The sequence below is a fragment of the Rhincodon typus genome, chromosome 12 (assembly GCF_021869965.1).
Source record: "Rhincodon typus isolate 14 chromosome 12, sRhiTyp1.1, whole genome shotgun sequence".
Taxonomy (NCBI): Eukaryota; Metazoa; Chordata; class Chondrichthyes; order Orectolobiformes; family Rhincodontidae; genus Rhincodon; species Rhincodon typus.
The window spans coordinates 44,921,332-44,944,695 of NC_063343.1; the positions used below are offsets into that span (position 1 = coordinate 44,921,332).

General features: G+C 40.5%; 1 protein-coding gene across 1 annotated transcript in view; it reads left to right on the forward strand.

Moving 5' to 3' along the window:
• Positions 1–21,552, forward strand: part of LOC109912236 (cyclin-dependent kinase-like 3) — a 73,634-nt gene extending 52,082 nt beyond the window's left edge. Inside the window, exons 7-10 of the mRNA XM_048603983.1 lie at positions 7,426–7,588; positions 18,051–18,136; positions 21,121–21,188; positions 21,459–21,552. Coding sequence (XP_048459940.1) covers positions 7,426–7,588; positions 18,051–18,136; positions 21,121–21,188; positions 21,459–21,552 — 411 coding nt within the window. The remainder of the gene's footprint in view (positions 1–7,425; positions 7,589–18,050; positions 18,137–21,120; positions 21,189–21,458) is intronic.
• The last annotated feature ends 1,812 nt before the right edge of the window (positions 21,553–23,364 follow it).

The window sequence follows — 23,364 nt, forward strand, 5'->3', positions numbered from 1 at the left end:
GGGTCTAGGCCCGAAACGTCAGCCTTCCTGCTCTTATGATGCTGCTTGGCCTGCTGTGTTCATCCAGCTCTACACCTTGTTATCGTAGTACATCATAATGACTGGTTTACAATATCCTGGCAGCAAACACAATACCTTCATTCTGCAGGAGTTCACTGTGCCAGCTGCATTTGAGGCACCATGGCAACTGTCCAACAAATGCTGTCCCCTGACAACATGGCTTTGACATGGGTGTGATTGCCATGCAATGTGAGTGGTAAGCATATGATGAAAATCATGCAACTGCATAAAATGTGACTGAGCAGACATGCTGAGACAATGCTTCCACTGCTAGAAGCAGCCATCAGCAGCCATCAGCAAAGCTGCTTTCAAGATTTGTGGTGGTCTGCTATATTCTGTTTAACTGGGCTGTCATGAAGGCATTGTCCTTGGCAGAAGCTGTATGGTGAGCAGTGGAATAGCAGAAGAAAGAGGATCAGGAAGAAAAGGAAGGAAAGGGACAGAAAAGGAAAAGACAACAAATGCAGGGCTGTCCATGAATATAACTGTCTCATATAACCGCAATCCCACTGAACACAATTCTAATTCCCAAACTACCAACAGACCCACATGTTGCCCTCCTTCTGTCACTGATCATCTTCATATCCACTTGGCTACAATGCAAAAATTAAAACAAAAACAGAAATTGCTGGAGAAACTCGGAAGATTTTGCAGCATCTGTGGAAAGAAAGCAGTTAATGTTTCGAGTCCAGTGACCATTCTTCACAAATAGATGCAGCTAGAAAAAGGTGGTATTTATACTGACTGCTGCAGTGGGGGTGGTGGGGGTGGTGGGATTGGTGGTGTTGAGTAGGTAGGTGAGGATGGAGCCCAGCCAGATATTGAAGAAAGTGTGGCTGAAGGGATTGTTCACAGTGAGCAAGGGGAGAAGAGAAGTTAGATGGGTTTGAGTGGTTAAATGACTTTGAGTAGTTGAAAATTGGTTGCTAATTAAAACCTCAGCAAAATGAATAATCCAAACCAAATGTATGTGTTAAGTATCTAATAGAGCATGCAAAAATCAATTTATCTCTCTTGTGCATTTCTTTAGAGCATGTCTTTTGTGAACTTTTGCCTGTATTAGTGTTCTTACAGTTTGGATGACAAGAGTCTGTTGACTTTCATTGGAGAATTCTACAGATGATGTACTGATAGAATCCCTACAATGTTGAAAGAGGCCATTCAGCCCAGTGAGTCCACACTGACCGTCTGAACAGAACAAGATCCACCCAGATTGAGCCCCAGTCCCCCCACCCTATCCCCATAACGCTACATTTTACTGTGGCTAACCCCCCCACCTGCATATCCCTAGACACTACTGGGCAAGTTAGTATGGTCAATCCACCTCACCTGCACATCTTTGAATTGTGGGAGGAAACTGGAGCAACGAGCAGAAATCCACGCAGACACGGGGAGAACATGTAAACTCCACCTAGACAGTCACCCAAGGCTGGAATCGAACCAGGTCCCTTGTACTGTGAGGCAGCTGTGCTAGTCACTGTGCCACCCGTATTCAAGTAGATTTGGACCTGGAAAGCTTAGTTCTACACTGCACTGCCTTGGCATGTGCTGTAGTAGTCTGGCTGGTTGACAGAAAACACCAAGGCCACTGGTGTGTGGCACTGGTGGGAGAGAAGTGGAGTCCCTTGAAAGAGGGCAGCTGATTTCTTTACCAAATAAAAACCGAAAGAACTGTGGATGATGTAAATCAGGAACAAAACCAGAAGTTGCTGGAAAAGCTCAGCAGGTCTGGCAGCATATGTGAAGAAAAAAATCAAAGTTAACGTTTTGGGTCCAGTGACCCTTCCTCAGACCCCAGTTATCTTTTCTACAACATTGTCTATCTGATGCTATATTATATAAACCGAGTGAACTGCGGATGCTATAAATCAGGAACAAAAACAAAGTTGCTGGAAAAGCTCAGCAGGTCTGGCAGCATCAGTGAAGGAAAAAACAGAGTTAGCGTTTCGGGTCCGTGACCTTTCCTCAGAACACAGGCTAGCATCATGATTGTTTGACGTAGCATTTGAGCTGGTTCCCACTTCCATGTGGAGAGGGAGATGCTCCAAGCCCAACATATAGACTGTGCAAAATTGGTGTTGGATAAGCTCCCTGATAGTGTATTCAAGCTTTCTGGCAGGTTTGCCATTGCACCTGGCATTTTATTGTATATATCCATCCCCCTTCCTTTGTAGGCAGCCACATCAAAGTGCTTGTCTGTGTCCTCTGCAGCAAAGTTTGTGTATTGAATGGCAGAATAGGAGGCAGGTGCTTTCTCTATTCTTGTCCCCTGTGAGCCACTTTTGTCAATGACTCATTATTTGCATACACCACATCCAAGCCAGCCTCTAAACTACTTGCAGTGTTAGCATCTGAGTTGGTGACTGTGAGTATTGAATCAAGTGACTGTGTTTCTTCATCATCACTGTCTTCTTCCATTATCTACCTGGTACTCTCTCAACACTATACGGCCAGATTACAGTTGTTAGGTATCTGGAAAAATGCACACAGAGGGTTATGGTGAGCAGAGGGAAGCAAGAGATGCAGATTCAAACCAGCTATGTGAGGAAGTAATAAAATCTTCAATGCTTTCAGCCCTGCTCCTGGCTATGGTCTCAGCAATGGCTGCTCCAATAATCTCATCCACCACCTCCCATGAAGCTGAGGACAGACAGCTGCTCCTGTTTCTCATCAGTTAGCACCTACTGCCTCTGTTGTCCACCACCTTGTCCTACAAAGATTGGCAGATCTGCAGTGTATCATGTGATACAATCTGCTTGGATAATATAGCTGTCATGAATAGCTGGCAGTGTGTACATGCTGGGAGATGTGGGTGTGAGACTGGTAGAAATACTAAGTGTCTGAGGGTGAGGTGAAACTATTAATGTGAGCTATGAGTCATAATATGAACATATGTGTTTGTGATCGATAGAGATTGTTGAAAATTCAGTTATACAATGGTAGATTTAGCAATGTCTGAGGCTAGTCATCAAGATGGCAGAATATGGCATTTGAAATGCCCTTGACCACACATGTGACGCCACAAATTTTTTTGTGACACTGCATCCAGGTCTTGACTCCTGACATTGACCCCCAGTTAACTGTTTCTGTTGCTTTCGAAGAACTTCACTGGAGGACAACTTGGACCTGTCTGGATCAAAAGGATCTCCTCCTCTGCGCGCCCTTGATTATGTGCTCCAGTGCCATGTTGGAAAAGCTTGGAGCCTGCTTTCTCCTGTGCCATACTTCTATCTTCTCCATTTCGGAATTAGTTATAAATTGACTTCCAGCTCTTGCTTCAATAACTGGTGTTAGCCCCTCACACTTTTGATCCCTTGCTGAGGTGTGGGGGTGCTTAACATCATTGTTATGAATGTACAAATTAGAAGCAAGGGTGGATCATTTGTTCCCTTATCCTATTCTGCCATTCAACAAGATCATGACTGATTTGATTGTGGCCTTAACACCATAACTCCACAAATTCGCTTACCCTAATACCTTTTGCAAACCTTTGTGTTGGCTGCGCATGACAATAGTTCACACACGGCTAGCACAAGGAAATTTGCATGCTGCCAGTATTGGAAGCAACAAGTGTGAGTTAATCAGAATCTCGTTTCTTGGAACCCCGCAGCCCAATGGTCTCAATGTGGACTTCACAAGCTTCAAAATCTCCCCACCCTCGACCCCATCCCAAGACCAGTCCAGCTCATCCCCGCCTCCTTGACCTGTCCATCTTTTCTCCCACCTATCTGCTCCTCCCACCTCACTGACCAACCTCCATCCCCATTTCTTACTTACTAGCCTCATCCCCGCCTCCTTGACCTGTCCGTCTTTCCTCCCACCTACCCGCCCCTCCCTCCCAACTGACCAACACCCATCCCAACTCCCTTCCTACACTCAGCTTTATTGGCTCCATCCCCGCCTCCTTGACCCGTCCGTCTTCTCTCCACCTATCTGCTCCTTTATCCACCTTCTATCATCGCCTCCCCATCTCTCTATTTATTTCAGAGTCTCCTTCCCCTCCCCCATTTCTGAAGAAGGGTCCAGACCCAAATCATCAGCTTTCCTGCTCCTCTGATGCTGCTTGGTCTGCTGTGTTCATCCAGCTCTACACCTTATTATCTCGTTTCTTATCCTTGTTTTCACCATTTTAATAATTGGTATTTCTTTAGAGTTTACCATCTCCCTTCATGCTTAAAAATCTTTTGAATTATTATTCATTTTTACATTGTTTAAGTCCAACCTAGTTTTTTTTTACAGGATATGGATGTTGCTGGCTAAGTCAGTATTTATTGCCTATTCCTAACTGCCTTTCAGAAGGTGGTGGTGAGCTACCTCCTTGAACTGCCACAATTCACGTACTATAGGTGGATCCAGAGTGCTGTTAAAGAGAGAATTTTGACCCAGCATCAGAGAAGGAATTATAATATAGTTCCAAGACACGATGGCATGTGGCGTGGAGACAAATCTGGATGTGACAGTGTTCCCATGCACCTGTTGCCTTTGACCTTATACATAGTTGCAGGGTTGGACAGTGCCGTCCAAGGAGCCTTGGAAAGTTGTTGCAGTACATCTTGTAGTTGGTTCAGTTCTGCTGTATTTCATTGTGGATGAAGAGCATGAATATTAAGGTTGTTGATAGGGTTCTAAACAAGCCATCCACATTATCCTGGATGATGATGTACTCCTGAGTGTTGTTGGATCTGTACACATCCAGGGAAGTGTAGATTATTCCTGACTTGTCTTGTAGATGATGGGTAGGTGTGATTTCCTCACACAGAATTCTCAACCTCTGACCTGTCCTTTAAGCTATAGTATTTATATGGTTGGTCCGTCTCAGTTTGGTCAATGGTAAGCCCAGGGGAATGATGGGGGGAGGGTAATCGACCAATGGTAATGCAACTAAGCATCAAGTGCAGATTGTCAGATTCTGTCCTGCTGGACATGCTTGTTGCCTGATGCTTATTTGGCAAAAATGTTACTTGGTGATTATCAGCCAAGAACTGAAGGTTGCTATATATAGATACAAACTGTTTCAGTATCTGAAGAATCATGAATGGTGCTGAATGTTTGTGCAATCATTAGCAAACATTATGACTTCTGACCCAATGATGGAAGAAAGGCCATTGATGGAGCAGCTATCAAGAGTTCAGCCAATGATGTTTTCCCAAAGAACTTCTACAGAAGTGCCCCAGGACTTTGCTGATTGGCCTTCACTATCTTCCTTAATGTAAAGTATGATTCCAACCATTATTATACTTTGTCTTTCATATTCATTAACCTTAGCTTTGCAAGCATTTCTTGGTGCTGCATGCAGTCAAAGGCATCTGTTGTCACTTCTCTCTGGTAAGTTTGAGTCCATATACACCTCTTTCAGTGTACTTGGGGAAGGATGACGAATACCTCGTAAGTGCAGATATGTTTTCAAACTAGATACTATATGAAAATAAGCAATTTGTATTACTTAAATATGACCAATGCTTATCATGGCCTATTGAAATTAATTTGAAGTTAAATTACTAGTTAGACATTTATATATTACTTTGGCCATATTCCTAATTCCTTTTTTAAGAACCTAAGGACGTGAGGAAATGGGTTTTGTACAATATGCAACCTATCTGTGTACCAAATAAAGGTGAAGAACTATCAGTTCTGAATTATTTCCTTGACCTACAAAGATAATTGAATGAAATTTTCAACTTCCCAACCTATCATTATAATCCATAATAATTATTGCTGAGAGAGTAATTAACTCAGTTGTCTAGATACTTAGCATGTGATTCATAATAATCCCAACAGTGCAGGGTTTCATCCATGAATAAGCAGAGATAGTCTCAGGGCCTGCTTCCTGTCACAGCACAAGCTGTGGTTCAATGGCCCTAAAGTAATCAAAGATACTGCCTGGAGAAGAAGAAAATTATCCCTGACAATTTATAGTTTTGAGGAGACAAACACAAGGAACCATAATGTTTCATGCATTAATCATCTATAATTAATTTCAGGTCAGTAATGCAAAAACATTCAATAATTTAAAAAGAAACAAAAGCACAAAGAAGCTTCACTGAGACAGTGCAACTTCATGAGTCGTTGGAAGTAATAGACATTGGACTCAAGATCATGAATTAGTACTTGAATTGTGACTAAAACTCAAAATCAGTTTTCTTCATTGAATGACCTTCAGCTGTACCTCTCACTGGACTCTAGATTAAAATTACTTTATAACTAATCTATTATACCATGCAATTGCATAGTAATATCACACATGAATTCTTATCCTTAAATAGAAAGATTACTGTACACAGAATTGAAATAGCACATGGCTTTCAAAGAGCAAGGAGTCAGATTTCTACATGCTGTTGCATACAAGGAAGGTGAAGAAATAAATTATTTCTAGATCATGTTTATTTTGTCATGGCAGGAGCTGGTCTAGATATGACCTAGGATTTTAATAGATTCAATAAATACTAGTTACCTCAAAACACCAAGATTCTTTTCCTTCCAGTTTTCACCTATGGCTACTTTTTTTTCATATTTTGTTCTTTTCTTCTGAAGGTAATCATTTGCTTTGTGTTCAATTCCACAAATGTAAGACATCACTGATATCAAGTCTAAATGGTTGTTCTTCATTTGTGAGAGTGATAGAAATTCTTGGTATGCTATCCAACTTAGAGATCACCCTATCTTTGTCTGTTTTCCACACACACATTCCAGTATGAGTCACTGGACAGCAAATAGAAGAGAGAACCATGTCTGTTTCTTTGCTACTCCAGTCCTTTGAGCTCAATTATTGCGATCTTGTTGTAGCAATCAGCTAACTCAGCAAAGATTAGGAATCAATGTCATAAGTTGCATTTATCCGCTGAAATGGTGATAGAATTCTACTTTTTAAACTTGTTTGATCCGCTAATTGTGTGAGAAAAACTTTGATATCAAGATAGTAAATGTGGTGCCAAGAATATGACAGAGTACTGGGATATAATTTCATATTGTTTATCACCAATATTGGTGAGTTCCCATTCTCAGTCCCATTATTGCATGAATAATCTAAGCTGAAACCTACTATCTCCCTACAGAGAAAGTATCCTGCCCGCTGGTGCCTGGTTTCTTAGCTTCATTAGTAAAGGTCTGGGAGCAGGTTGCCAGCTTTCTGCCTTGAATATAACAAGGGATTAGAAGATTCAATTGGAAAAAGCAACAGAAACAAATGAAATTGTGGGATGGTCACCATTAAAGGACATTTTTGACGTTTTAAAGCTAATTTTTATTTCAATGGAGAGAAAAGTTCTGGTTACAGCCAGAAGAAGTATTATCAAATCACAGTGGTATTTGGAGTTTGTGGCAGATCTCACCAACAGCGATGCAGATTTGTGTTTTTCTTTGCTTTAGGCTCCAAATGAGGATTCTGGTGTTGGCGAGCAAGCTGCACAGATAGAGCAAGAACTGAATGGAAATAAAAAGAAGGCAAAGATGATTAAGGCAGGAAAGGGAGATCTCCATTTTCCAGAGCTAATGTCAACTGGCCATCAAGTGGAAGTGAAGGGGCTGGAAGGTACAGAACGATTTCCACACCTTATAAAACTTAAATAACTATCTAATCTCAGAACTAGCTGGTCAAATCACATGAACTGACAATACTGAAAGTTGTGCATATCTGGGAGGGTGACAGGATGCAGCAGATATCACCTTTGTCAACTTCTACAATAATCATTGATAGCTTTACTTGCATTTTTCACATTTGGACAAAAATACAGCACAATAGCCTTGCAAACAAAGAGAGGGGTGATTTCCAATAAATCAGATAACAGGCCCAGAGATTAAGATACAGGGAAAAAATAATTGTATCATTTAGACTAATTAGTGGAAATCTTAACCTAACCCACCCATTGGGAAAGAGGATTGGGTGCACTGTTGGATTTATACCACACCTGATTTTACTCCCTATTGAAATCAGTGAAGAATAATATTGAGTTAAGTGTAAAATTGACACTCCATTCAATTCTGAGAGTTTATTGCTAAGTGATTTAAATTAAAATGATCTTCCTTTTTATCAGGCAATTCTTTAGGATGTAATGTTCCAAAAGATAGTGGAGGAAACATGTGTAGGGGTATAAACGCCAACAGGATTGTTGTGCCTGATTAATTTACTTTTGTTTGTTTGATACTGGCAGTGTGCAAATTTTTCACTTTCTACACAATACAATGACTTGAATATCCAGCTACTACTAAGGATGATATGGATAGGCTGGTCCCCTAACTAGGGTATACAAATTCATGGGGGAGGCACTGATGTGAGATTAAGTTAATTTGCTACTTAAATCCAAACTGCTCCTGTTAAAAGGAAGTTCTGTTTTGGCTGGACTAGCTACTGATATTAATTTCACAAGTGTTACTTGGAAAATGCACAATAATAGCCCAACATGGTGAAAAGAGGCTCTACTGTTCTTCAACACAACACTAAAAGGCTGGGTACAGTGTGTGAAATTCAGCCAAACATTCGTATTGGACTCAGATGCCAGAACAACACCAAAAAAGTCAGTATATTGGAAACAGATGGCTGTTTTTTTTTCTCTAAGCTATATCAGATATCCTGTCTGTCAAAACAGACCATGAGAAAGTGGCATTATTTTTCTTCAGTAAAAGCTATCAAACAATTTCTTTCATCTTCAAGATGTGGGTATACAAATCATTTCAGATCATGACACTACACTTCTCAAGCACTGTTTTGTTTATCAATTGTGAATGCATTATTATACACACTCCAAAAGAGAAACATGTTCTAATGCATTTCAATGCTTACACCATGCTGAAAATGTAATGGTCAAATTATCTTTGCAGGATAGAGTCCTACCAACAATCACTGCAGTAAAACACATCCACCATATCATATAGCACCTAATAATGACATTTGAAGGCATTTAGTACTTACCTGTCATAATGTTTCTGTTGCAGGTGAATTCTAGCCTTTATTTTCTCTTGGACGAGATGACGCTCAGTTTCTTTTTTGTAAGTTTATTCATGCATGCATGGGAGATGTATGCACCAAAAAAAAGCACACAAATCAAATCTTCATCACAAGAACAAAGGTTTTATGCTACTCTTGTAGAAAGGAAACTTCCAACTATTTCTACAAATAATATAATTAAAGTGCTTCCAACTTTTTAACTTCTTTCTCTATCCTAACCTGGTTGTGTAACTGACTGTCCAAGGGAGTGCACATGACTATGTTATTCAATCATATTCAACTGAATATATGTGATTATATTACTCACTCATATCATTCACAGGTTAGCAGCTCCTAGCTGTAATACGTACTTTGTGACTAAGAGTAAACCTACACCGTCCATTTTCCCTTTCTGTTCCTCCTGTTGGACCTTGGCAAATGCCCAAGTAGGCCAGACACACACGTGTACACGCGTACGCACACATATTTCTTTTCTTTCACCAGTTGCTTGCAGTTGTCAAAAGTACCTTTTGTGAGGTTTGAAGTTTTTCTTAGACTGTATCAAATTCATCTTGCTGTTCTTTGCTCATTGTTGTAAGCCTTTGTGGAAGATCTGAAACTTCTTTTTCATATCAGATTGAATATCGCTTTCTAACTTCATATTCTGGCTATCTCAGCTTCTGTATCACTTCTCTTTGCTGTAGAAGTTTTTAAAGTGACTGAACTAGCACATGATAACTTTTTTGCTTCCCAGTAGTGATCTGGCTATATACTCTGGGAAGAACTTCTTCAGTCAACTGTGATAACATTTGCTTTTGCTGCATCTCCTGGGCAGGTTCTGTGCAGTAAGTAGACAATTTTACATCTTTATCTTCTTGAAGAAAGGACTGATTCTCCTTAAAACAAACAACTAGGATTTTAGAAACACTGCCACCTGAATTTGAAAGTACAGGAAGGTCTAAAGTTTAATATTAAGTAAATGAATGCTGGTTTCCTTCTCTGCAACTATATTCTGAAAGAACAAACCACTATCTGAATGCTCTGTGGCTGTTGTCCATCACCTTTTTCAGTACCTTCTTTTCCATCTCCTGTTTCAAGAGGAATTAACCTTCTACCCTACCATCTTACACTGCTGGACTAGAGTCTGGTGTTCGCTAACCAAAGAACACCTAAAAGTATAGAAGTAGCTCCATTTAACAAAGAATCACAATGATTAGGATATTTATACCAGGTCCCAATAATCTCTTTCCCATTGTAGTGAAGCATAGCTCTCATTTGGTTTCTTACTCAGATTCTCAAGCCCCAAATTTTAATACACAATGATCTAAGGATTCCTGGGTTCACTGCAGCTAGCATTCAAAAAGATTGATGTGTATGATTCAGCACCTAATTTATAACTAAATTCTCTGCTGTTTACTTTGATCACTGCATACCAATTTCATCCTGCAAGTCACTTCTGACAAGGAAATCAAATTCTTGCTATCGGTCTGTCAAATCCTGTAGAAAATGTTCATTCTGCTATTTTATGGTACTTAACTGCTAGGATTCCTGTAGATTGCTGTGGTCTATGTTGAATTTTCTGTGGTGCTACTGCAGCCTTCCCCAGTTCTCTCACTTAGCATTCATGACTGTACATGAAATTGGCCAGGTTGTGTTTCTGTGGGTGCAGTTCCTCCAAGATTTGGACGCTGCCTTGTGCATTTGAGTGCTTGCCATCAGTGTATCTTCTGAGTACTCATTTCTTCCTATCCCTGTAAATAATTTTTATTTCTGTCATACTTTACCTACTTGGCTGATTGGTTCTTTCCTATAGCTAATAGTGCATGCTGCAGTGGGCTTTCTCTTAAGCTTTCTTCATCTGCTGGTTGGCTTTCCTGTTCTGCAGTTCAGTGCCTACATGTGCCTTCAAGCCCATTGATAGTAACCTCCTACCACCACTGGTCTTTACTTTGGATATATTTTCCACTTCTGGGTTTAGATCACTGGGTTGGCCTCATGGTTTACCATCGCTGCACTTCACTTCAGGCTCTTATTGCCTGCCCTGCGTTTGCATGGCTCCAATCACTAAAGTGAGATCTAAATTCTTGTGATTGAACAGCAATAGGCTTTACTGAACATTAAATAATGGCAAGACAGGACATCTTACTTGGTGCCCGACAGACCCAGGTGCCAGTTCCATGTAATTGACATCACTATGGCCTAGCTCCATTTGCAACACTTAGAGTAAAGGTTCAACAGCCTGCATTACTGTTGGGAGCACACACAAGTGGCTCGAGGCCCCAACGGCGGAATTGTAGGATTGGTCCCAAAGCAGTTACTTCAGGGACATGGCACAATCTGAGGCTGGGCGAGGATTGTATGTCTTGCAATGATTGGTAGGAGGGGGAAGCCCAGTAAAATGGAGGCCTAAGACTTCCTTGAGCATTTCAGAAGAGCACTCCTGCACCCTCTACAAAAATAAATGTAAAATTTACCTTTCCAGTCTCTTGTTGGCATGAATTGAACCCTGAAAGTCTTTGCCTGAACTGATACAAATCCACACACTCCACCCCTACTGTGGTTCAGGTAATGGATCCACATATTTAAACTGAGAGTCGGCTTCCTTCTTGCAGCATCCTGGTCATCTGTTTGAAAGACCAGACAATATTGGAACATGTCGAGAAGGAAGCCTATTAACTTGCGATGCCCACTCACGTTGTAACCCCTCACTGAGGGCAGTTTAAACCAAGGCTGAATTCTGAAAAATGTTCTAATTTCTTGACTATAGTCAAACATTATCTTCAATAGAAAGAAAAGTGTATTCCTTATGCACAGAAGTCCAGAATTGAATACTGGGCTGCAATTACTCAGCATATCAGCCCACACAGTTTTTACAAGTTTTTTTCTGGAGAGCTCAGAGATAAATTAAATGTCAATCTGCTCATCTGAAAGCTCAGAACAATAGGGTTTAAAGACCCCATTGTGCTGAGAGATCATTGTATGCATCAGTGATAAACAACTGATGTCTCATCATTCTACTGACGGAAGGATTCTGTATGTCAGCCTTATTAACGAATTTTAATGAAAACAGCAGAATATATCAGCCAAAGTGCAGTGTTAACTACAGATTGCATGATGGCTCCTTAATGTTTATCTAATAAACTGCTATAAGGTATGGTTTCATCATGGCCAGGTTAACTGAAAGAGGAAATGTACTCTATGCAACTACAGCATAATCCTTACACTTATGAATTTACAATAACATTAGTCGATTTCCTGTGGTACTGCACTTGGGGAGGGTTGGCAGTGGAGGTGGAGGGTGACGGGCAAGATGTATTTTCAGCTGAAGTCGGGCCAGAGGTTGGAGAATGATTGACTGTATGAGGGCACACGCTCGTTCCTCATTTTAATGTTATCCATATTGCGGTACAGCATGTATTTTACAAGCAGAAATTGAAGCATGAAGACGCAGTACAGGAAGTTGCAGTGTTGGTGTGAGGAAACAGAGGGGCTTCTACGAGACTGCTTAGAGTCAGTGGATTGGTCCATATTCAAGAACTCAGCGGCCATATGAAATGAGTATGCCACTATCATTACAGACATCATTAGCTAGTGTATAGATGACTGCATGCCGAAGACGTTAATCCGAACATTCCCCAATCAGAAACCATGGATGAACCAGGAGATCCACTCCTACTGAAGTCCAGGTCTGAGGCGTTCAAGTCAGGCAATCCTTACCTACTCAGGAAATCCAGGTACAAACTTTGCAAGGCCATTAACGACACTAAAAGTCAATACCAAACTAAGCTTGAGACCCAGACTAACCATACAGGCACCCATCGTTTATGGCAAGGCTTACACGACATAACGGGCTACAAAGCGATGTCAAACAGACTCGCAAGCAACAGTACATCCTGATGAGCTCAATGCATTCTACGCTCACTTTGAACAGAAGGGCAGTGAAATAATGTCACCTATCCCAACAGCCTCGGGTGCACCTGTAGCCGTGGTCACTGCCACAGACATTAGATCGACCTTCTTATGGGTGAACCCATGGAAAGTGATCAGTCTGGAAGGAGTCACTGGCCATGCACTCAGATCCTGCATGGACCAGCTGACAGGAATATTTGCAGACATCTTCAACCTCTCTTCACTATGATTTGAAGTCCCCACCTGCTTCAAGAAGACCACCATCATTCTGGCGCCAAAGAAAAATCATGCAGTGTGCCTCAATAACTACCACCCTGTGTCTCTGACTTCCTTAAATATGAAGTGCTTCAAGAGGTTGGTCGTGACTCACATCAACTCCAGCCTCCCAGGTTGCCTTGATCACTTGCAATTCATCTACCGGTGCAACAGGTCCACGGCAGAAGCTTTCTCCCTGGCCCTACACTCAGCCCTGGAACATCTGGACAACAAGGATATGTACGTCAGGCTCCTTCTCATTGACTACAGCCCTGCCTTCAATACCATAATTCTAAACAAACTCATCTCCAAACTCGAGGACCTAAGTCTCTGCTGCCCCCTCTGTAACTAGATTTTCCACTTCCTGACCAACAGACCAGGGTCACTAAGGATAGGCAATAACACCACCTCCACGATAATCCTCAACACTGGTTCCCCTCGAGGTTACGTACTCAGCCCCCTGCTATACTCCTTATACAAACATGACTGTGTGGCCAAATTTCACACCAGCTCCATTTACAAGTTTGCTGACAACACCACCGTTATTGGTTGAATCTCAAACAACGATGAGACAGAGTACAGGAAGGAGATAGAGTGTTTAACGGCATGGTGTAAAAACAACAATCTCTCCAACAATATAAGCAAAATAAAGGAGCTGGTCATTGACTTCAGGAAGCGGAGTGGAGGACACGCCCCTGTCTGCCCCGATGGTGCTGATGATGATCGGCAGTATCAAGTTCCTGGGAGTGATGATCACCAACTATCTGTCCTGGTCCACCCACGGTGACACCACAGTCAAGAAAGCACAACAATGCCTGTACTTCCTCAGGAGGCTAAGGGAATTCAGCATGTCCATAAAGACTCTTACAAATTTTTATAGGTGCACCATAGAAAGCATCCTATCTGGATGCACCACAGCATGATATGGCAACTACTCTTCCCAAGACTGAAAGAAAGTACAGAGAGTTGTGAACACCGCCCAGTCAATCATGCAAACCAGCCTTCCATTCATTGACTTCATCTTTACTTCCCACTGCCTCAGGAAAGCAACCAACATAATCAAAGACCCTTCCCAGCCCAGATACACTCTCTTCCACCCTCTTCTGTTGGGCAGAAGATTTAAAAGTTTGTGTACATGTATGAACAAATTTAACAACAGCTTCCTCCCTGCTCTTAGCAAACTTTTAAATGGACTTCTTAGATGATCTCTCTGCACCTTCTCGGCAGCTGTAACACTTCATCCTGCACTCTGTTCTGTTACACTGATTCACTTGAATAGTACGATCTGCATGTAAAACATGTAAGACAACACTTTTCAATGTACTTCGGTACACCTGACAATAATAAACCAAATCAAATTAAATCAAATCCATCTAAATGGTACATTAAGAGAGTTAAGTGATGATGGCAGTGTGCTATCATGCCATGTGATACTATTGGATAGAGGTATCGGCTCCCTCTTGAATAGCTGCTGTTATACTGTATAATCTATCAGGAAAGTCAGTTAGCCCACCAGCACGTGCCCAGGCTGTACCAATGTCTGTGATAGAGTTGTAATGTATTTCATTGCTCTGTAAGGACATTTTCTGATACTTGTTCTCAGTAAAATCCCAGTCTCAATGCTTATGGTACCAAAGTTAACAAAATCACCCATGAGAACATGTTTATATACTCTTCTTATTCTTACATAATTATATGATTTTATGTGATCATATATGAAAAAATATAAAAACATTTCAGAAGTCAGAAAAGTAGAATTGAAGCATAAAAATTTCACTGCAGTACAGTCTGAGGAGCTTGAACATTTAAACTTGAGTGTGCTATTGGTATCACTACTGGTAAAAGGGTGTTACTAAAGCGTGACAGGTAGCTTTCATGATAAATGTATATACAGGAATTCTTTATGGAAAAAGTTGACAGGAAGTGTAGAATGATAAAAGATGTTTCATTTATGACTAATCGCTTTCCTGTAATGTTAAACAGTACAAGACAGAGAATATGGGCACCCTATTACCTGCCTCTGCCATCCTGGTGTTGCAGTCTCTCCTCTTCTCGTTCCAGTTTCTTTCTCTTCTAACACTCACTTTATTTTTCTAATCCTCTGGGTTGTCCTGAAGTTCAGAAAGTAAACATTAATACTCTAGAAAATGTTTCAGGAGATTTTCACTAATCTATCCATTGTACTCCATGAAATGTCAGTTCCACTGAATGCAGACAGGACTGAAATTAGAGGTTACTGTACTCAGAGTTGAGATTTTTTCATTTATTTTTCTTATCACTGTAAAACCTAACTGTACTTATCATTCACATTGAATGTTGGACACCTTTCCATCTAACATGCCCTTGTATACACGCCCCACACCCTAACATACAGGATTCTGCATGAAATTATTGTTATTATTTGCTGTGAGGAGCTATTTTAAGGTTTGGAATTTTTCTGTCCTTCCATCTATCTTTGTGTTATCTGCAAACCTAGCAACAATGCCCTCATTTTCTTCATCCAGATTATTAATGCATAATGTTAATAGTTGTATTCTCAACATGGTCCCCTGCAGAACTCCACTAATCACCGGCTGCATATTTGTAAAAGACTCCTTTATCCCCACTCTCTACCTTCTGCCAGTCAGCCAATCCTCTGTCATACCAGTACCTTTCCCCTAACACCATGGGCTCTTATCTTATTTAGCAGCCTCCTGGAAATCAAAGGCCTTCTGGAAATCCAAATAGATCATGTCCCCTGGTTCTCCTTTGTCTATCTTGCTCATTACCTCCTCAAAGAATTCAAACAGATTTGTCGGGGATGATCTTCCTTTGACAAAGCCATGCTGTCTCAGACCTATATTACCATTCACTTCCGAATGCTCTGCAATCTCAGCCTTAATAATGGACTCTACATAAGACAAAACTCTATAGAAGATTCTACAGGAGACAGAAAATCCTTCACCTTCCATTTCCTTTCCACACTCCTTTCCTGTATATTTCACTCAAATTGAATTTAACTGTTGCTTCGCAGGCAAGGGATTAGAAAATGTTTAACCTATTGTATTCATTAGACTTGATGGACCTGCTAGACTTGTTCTCCCATCAATTCTGTACGTTTGATTTTAAGGTACAACCATTCTGTTAAAAAATTCAACTAGAACAAAAGAAGAAAATGTCTGCCTGTCTCCAATTTTGTGCTTTTCTCTTTCTCAGTCTTTTATTTTATTTGTGCTCGAAACAGAAAAAAATTTCACCTGATAAGTTATAGCAATTATATGCTAGTAATAAAGATATCTGCCCACTCAAGTGTCTGAAACATGCTACTACAGGCCATTAGTTCTTTAACACACATCCCCAAAGGCAGCAGCCCTCATTTAAGGGGCTATGAAACGAAAACTAATGTACAAGCAAAATTAGGAAAAATAAAAAGACCAAACAGCAAAACTCACAATCGAAAGGAACAAACATCAAGAAATAAGAGAACAGACCTTCAACGAGAAATGGAGAGCAAATATTTAAATATTGATCAGGCAGCAAATGATAGCTTCACTGAATTCCAATAATTTAAGCATCATGTGCAGCTATTTTTAAAATTCACTTGTGGGATGTAGGTGTCGCTGGCTGGCCAGCATATATTGCCTATCCCTAGTTGCCCTTGAGAAGATGGTGGTGAGCTGCCTTCTTGAACCACTGCAGTCCATTTGCTGCAGATTCACCCACAGTGCCCTTAGGAAGGGAATTCCAGGATTTTGCCCAAGCGACAGTACAGGAACGACAATATATTTCCAAGTCACGATGATGAATGGCTTGGAGGGAAACGTGCAGCTGGTGGTGTTCCCATGTATCTGCTGCCCGTGTCCTTCTGGATGGAAGTGGTTGTGGGTTTAGAAGGTGATGTCTAAGGGTCTATGGTGAATTTCTGCAGTGCACCTTGCAGATAGTACACACTGCTGCTATTCAGCATCGATGGTGGAGAGGGTGAATGCTTATGGATGTGGTGTCAGTCAAGTGGCCTGCTTTGTCCTGGATGGCGTCAAGCTCCTTGGGTGTTGTTGAAACTGCACTGATCTAGGCATGTGGGCAATATTCCATCATACCCCTGACTTGTACCTTGTAGATGATGGATAGGTTTTAGGGAGTCAGGAAGTCAGTTACTCACTGCAGTATTCCGAGTCTCTGACCTACACTTGTCACTGCGTTTATATGGCAAGTCCAGTTTAGTTTTCAGTCAATGGTAATGTCTAGGATGTTGATGGTGGGAAATTCGGTGATGTAACACCACTGACTATCAAGGGGCAATGGCCATTGCTGGCATTTTGTGATGTGAGAATGTTACTTGCCACTTGTCAGACCGAGCCTGGCTATTATTCAGATCTTGTTGCATTTGAGCATGGACTGCTTCGGTGTCACGAATGGTGCTGAACATTGTGCAATCATTGGTGAACATCCACAGTTTACTACAGAAGGTGGTGGAGACAAAGTCACTGAAAAAATTAAGAAAAAAATAGGTTTTTACAAGATAAAGTTGGTAAAGAGGTAAGGAGAGAGTAAAGTACGGTGTTGGGATAGAAGATCAGCCATGATCATATTGAGGGGCAGAGCAAGCTCTGTGAGCTGAATGATCTATTCCTGTTTTCTGTGTTTCTATGTTAACAGAAGTTTTCGAGTTTTTTCTTCAACATCTGTATTTGAGGCATTTGTCCCCTGTCCTGGGTTGAAGGCTGGTTGGGATAACCTCTGGCCACCCCTACGCCATTAGCACAGTGTACCTGTGCCAAAGTGTCCCTAAAAGCCAATCACCTTGACAAAAACCCTACTGTAATCCCACACCTACATGATCACAAAATAGCACTATGATGTGTGCAGTTTGTTTGACCAGATCAATAGCACTTAAAATTGACAGAAACATGTGTTCTAATTCCAGGGAAATGCAAGATGCTGAAGAAAGAGTTGAGGATCCCCTCATTGGTGACTTCAGAACAGGATCAAACTAGAAGCACTCCCAACCAGGTAATATAATCATAAATAACAGTACAAACATTAAATGTCTGATGTTTTTGTCAAAAAAAATCTGAAATTCTCTGATTTTAAGTGATATTTTCTGCATGTCTGGAAAGCACTGGTAGGAATGCATCAGAGAGCCATCACAATGCCAATCTCCCCTATTTTGTCCCCAACCCCCACTTTTATCATCCTGAAGCCAGAAACATTCTGCACTGTATGTCAGGTTGTCCTTTGTTTAAATGACATAATATTCTAGATGCAGTGCGCATATTAACTGCATCAGCACTTATGATCAGTTGCATTTTTGCAAATCCTGTAAGCAGAATATTGCTGGAGGAGGCTGCTTTTTCGATTTGTATGGGAGCAGAGTGACGACTGCTGGTCATATCACTTGGATGTTTGGTGTACTGAGATGACTCACTGCCATCATGAGAGGAGGGGAGTAAGCTAGAAACAAAAAAAAACCTGTTCTGTATTAATTTTACTGATTTCAGGGAAAGCTTTAGGGCAGCTATATTTGATCCAAATGCACTAAGTTAGGAAACGTAGAATTAGTCAAGGTTCCTGCTCTTCATTACTATCCAGTGAATTCTGCTAGAGTTGTGCATGTGAATGCCAGGCAAGCACAGGGTTAAGCTCACTGTGACCCTCCCTGTGTTCAAATAGGTTATAGAGGCCCATTGAAGCTTGTGCACAATAGCAGGATGGAACTATTACAAATGACACCAAATCCCAGCGGGGAGGCAAAGTCTTCAGAGGCGAAAGGGAGGAAACATGATTTCTAAGACTAGTTGAACATCAGGAAAAACTAAGAATATTAATAATAAAACATTGGGTTTGCTTTGGTCTTTAAAATGGAATAATGATCTGGTAAAGAACACTGCTTCTTTTAAAATGTAATAAGCAGAAGTATATAAATTCACATATCATAATGTCATATCACAGCTAAAGGTCATAATCTTGACCTAGACTGGCCAGTAGATGGCCATATCAGCTTCTGAGTGACTTTCAAGGCCCATAGAAATACTTAAGGAAAGGCCAATATATGCTCCCTGTTAATGGTCAATAGCAATTATACAAAGATTTTTTTTCAAATGCTTCATAAACAACGCTACAAACTTTCTATCAATGGACATCTCAGATAACAGCCAGCTGTGATTGGGATTCTAGTTCTGAGGAAGGGTCACCGAACCCAAAACGTTAACTCTGTTTTTCCCTTCACAGATGCTGCCAGACAGAAAAGCTAACTTTGTTTTTGTTATGATTGGGACTCATCATCCATCAGAGTTGTAGAAAGAAGAGCTTGCAGTGTTTGTATATCACGTTTAATGCCCACCAAATCTCTCAAAGTGCTTTTCAGCTAATGAATTAATTTTGCAGAGCTGTCACCGTTGTAATGCAAGAAATGCAACAGTCAATTTGTATACAGCAAGCTCCCACAAACAGTAAAATGACAATGACCAGACCCCTCATGATTTTGAAAACGTCTATGAAGGGTTCTTTCAGCCTTCTTTTCTGCAGGACAACAGTCCTAACTTGACCAATCAATGTTCATAACTGCAGATCTTCATCCCAGGAACCATTCTCACAAATCGTTTCCGCACCATCTCCAATAACTTCACATCTTTCCTAAAGTGTGACATCCAGAACTGAACTGAATCTTACAGATGAAGCCATATCATTATTTTATACAAGAAGGGCATAACCTCCTTGATCTTGTACTCCATGTCTCTATTAATGAGGGACAAGGATGCTGTATCCTTCATTAATTGATTTCTCAACCTCTCCTGCCACGATCAACAGCTCATGCACATATAGCACATGTCCCTCTGGTCTTACATCCCTTTAGGGATGTACCCTTTATTTCCCACCAAAATGAATCACATTAAATTTCTCCACATTTAACTTCATCTGTCATCTGTCCATCCATTCCACCAATCTCTTTATGTCCTTTTGTACATATCCTCATCATATTCCACAGCACGTTCATATCATCCACAAACTTTGAAATTGTGCCCCAGGGAGCTCTGCTCCTAACATTCCTCCAATCCAAACAAAAAGACTCCATAACCACTATATTTTGTTTCCCGTCTCTCAGAACTAAAGTGCTGAAAGGGAGAGTTAAGGGATACTATTTCATTTACATCTCACACTACTCAAGCAGAAGTAGACTTACCAGTCATTGAGTATTGAAGTAGAATTTTTTTTTATATGACATGCTTGGAAATCAGATTTTGTGTGGCAACTCATTAGTTTACCCCACACTGCAACTGCATTCTAGGATTTCCTGTTTTGGGCTTAGCAATGACAGAAATCATAAACCAAGACAGAGTTGCTTGAGCTCCTTTAACACATTGCCCTTTTGATAAGATGTGAGATGAGGGTAATCGAAAGATCAGTGAAATTTACCAATACATAGGATTGAGAAGGAAAAGAAATTCTGAGTTCAACTGAATTTAAAAGAGTATTTTCATCAGGTTAAAACTCCTTGCAAACCACATTTCCTGTTTCATAAATGCATGTTTGGAATACCAATCTTGATTTACACCACACATCCTATGTCGGCCTTGATAGATTTTGCGCTTTTATTAATATTACAAACAGAAGCCAGAAGTAAAAATGCATTTAAAAACTCAATGCTGTGTATGCTGCCTGAAGTGCTAACAGACCTGCAGTCAACAAATCTACATCATTTTCAAACAGATAACGGATAGCTACAGAAACCGAGGAAATAGATTTTGACTTTCTGTGATCATGTAAAACAGGGCACGTAGGCAGCCAATTTGACATCTCTCCTGACAAACCTCCGTAAGCGAACACTCATTTTACCATCTCACAAAATCAAAATTATTGCCGTCCAGTTTGAAAGTAGGTCATGAACAAATGCTAATCAATCTTTAGAGATGCCTTTGCATTGTAATAATGATTTGATGGATATGCTATTGCATTGGACACCTCGCACTGCTTATTTACATTTTTATCCACCATAGATCTCTATCAGATACAAGACTGAAACGGAGCTGGAAAATCTGGCAGCAGCTTACAAGAGCCATGAAAAGTAGGTCTCTGCTGCTGCTGCTGGGATAAAGTGAAGAAAGCATTTATACTTCTAACATTAGTGTCTGGAGATCAGCATTTAGCCACTAATGGCAGTTTCATTACATTAATAGTTGACTCCACGCTGGAGGTTTTGCTCCTACAATGTCAAATCACATTTGAAGGCATTTCCTTTCAAAATAAAGCATAATTGATCTTAATAGAGGTTTATAAAATATTTTTCAATGGACAAACAATTTTAATACACTTATATTTTTATTTGATCTCTTAGGCCACTGGAGATTCACAGAAAGCCAGGAACTCAGCATGTAGAATGCATTGCCCAGGATAAAAGATTTCCATATAATAAAGTCAATCACTTCTGATAGAAAGATTTGTGTCACATTTATTTCAGCTGAATTAAAATAATATTTTATTGAAAACTCTTTAGTTTCAGCAACTTCTTGCCCTTGGAATAAATTGCAAAGGAAGATAAGGTTTACTTTTATTCTTTCACAGGTTGTGGGGGTCACTGGTCACTCTTTCCCATTCCTAGTTGCACTAGAAAATGTAGCACTGAGATGCCTCTTGAACCACCAAAGTCCATGGAGCATAGGTAGGTCCGCAGTGCTGTTAGAAATTCCAGGTTTTGGCTTTACGCAGTGAAGGAATAACAATATTTTTCCAAGTTGACATGATATGAGACTTTTGACGGTTAGTGTTCACACGCATCTGCTGCCCTTGTCCTTCTGCATGGTGGACAGCACAGATTTGGGAGGCAGTATTGATGGATTCACTGCATTGAGTCTTTTTATGTTTTAGATTTATGTCACTGTGTCAATGGAAGAGGGAATGAATGCTTAAGATAGTGGATGGGTGCCAGTGTATTGTCCTGGATGTTGTTGTACTTCTTGAGTGTTGATGGAAATATTGTCATCCATGCAAATGGAGTGTATTCCTTCATGTTCCTGATTCATACTTTGTAGATGCTGGACAGGCCTTGGGGGACGGAAAATGAGTTAGTCACTGCAGAATGCATTGCATGCTAAGCAGTCACCATAGGGTTAGATTTTTTTGATTATTTGACATATACATTTCATAAAATAATCACCATTCTGTGAAATGTAATGTGCGGCTGTGTTGTGGTCCTGTGGGTCTGAGGAATGTTTTCCCATCTTTCAGTGGTCTAACAGCTATTCCACTCACCATACTATTAATGAGAAGTTACTGATACCTGCTGCCTGCCCTGTAAGACCTGAAGCCCAAAGTTTCGAGATGTATGTCTATACTGACAGTAGGGCCAAGTTATTTCAAAATTATGGAAGATTTAAGTAGATTGAACCCCCTATATTAAAATCCTTGGTATCCCAATCCAGACAAACCTACATTTCTCTTAGATATTGATGATAATTGATATATATTTAATGATTAATATATCAAGGAACTTGTGAATGTGGTTTTATTGAAAAGAAACCATTTTTGAAAATTTTATAAGAGACCATTCTGGATGGATAAAGGGCTACCTGTAGACGTGCTTTAGGATTTCTGAAAGGCATTCAGTAAGGTGCTACATATAGGTTACTGCACAAGATAAGAGCTCATGGCTTGAAGATTGGCTATCAAACAGGAATGAGAGAGTTGGGATAAATTGACCACTTTCAGGTTGCTATAGTGTAACCAGTGGAGTGATACAGAGATCACTGCAACAAGAATTTGGATGGAGTGCCGACCAGAAATGTTGCCAGATTTGCTGGTTATAGGTAAGACAGGTTAGAAAGCAAATTGAGCAGAAGATACAAAGTGTCTGCAAAAATTGGTGAAATGAGGGACCTAGAACGTCCATATGGTGCATAATGTGGGAAAACGTGAGATTGTTCACTTTGTCTGGAAAAACAGTAATGGAAAATATTGTTTACATGAAGCAAAATTATAGCATGCTGCAGTGTAGAGGGATCTGGATATCCCTTGTATATGAAAAGGTCTCTGTTATTGATAATTGTCACACAGCCATAGACCAATCAGGTTTTCTAATCTACATCGGTACACACCCTCGGCTGCAGATTGTCTGCAATGTGAATTTCAAATACTGTCTTGTTCAGTTGTTTCCAATGCCTGCCTTAGGTATCAGGTTAAGAGATAACAAGGTGTAGAGCTAGATGAACATAGCAGGCCAAGCAGCATCATAGGAGCAGGAAGGC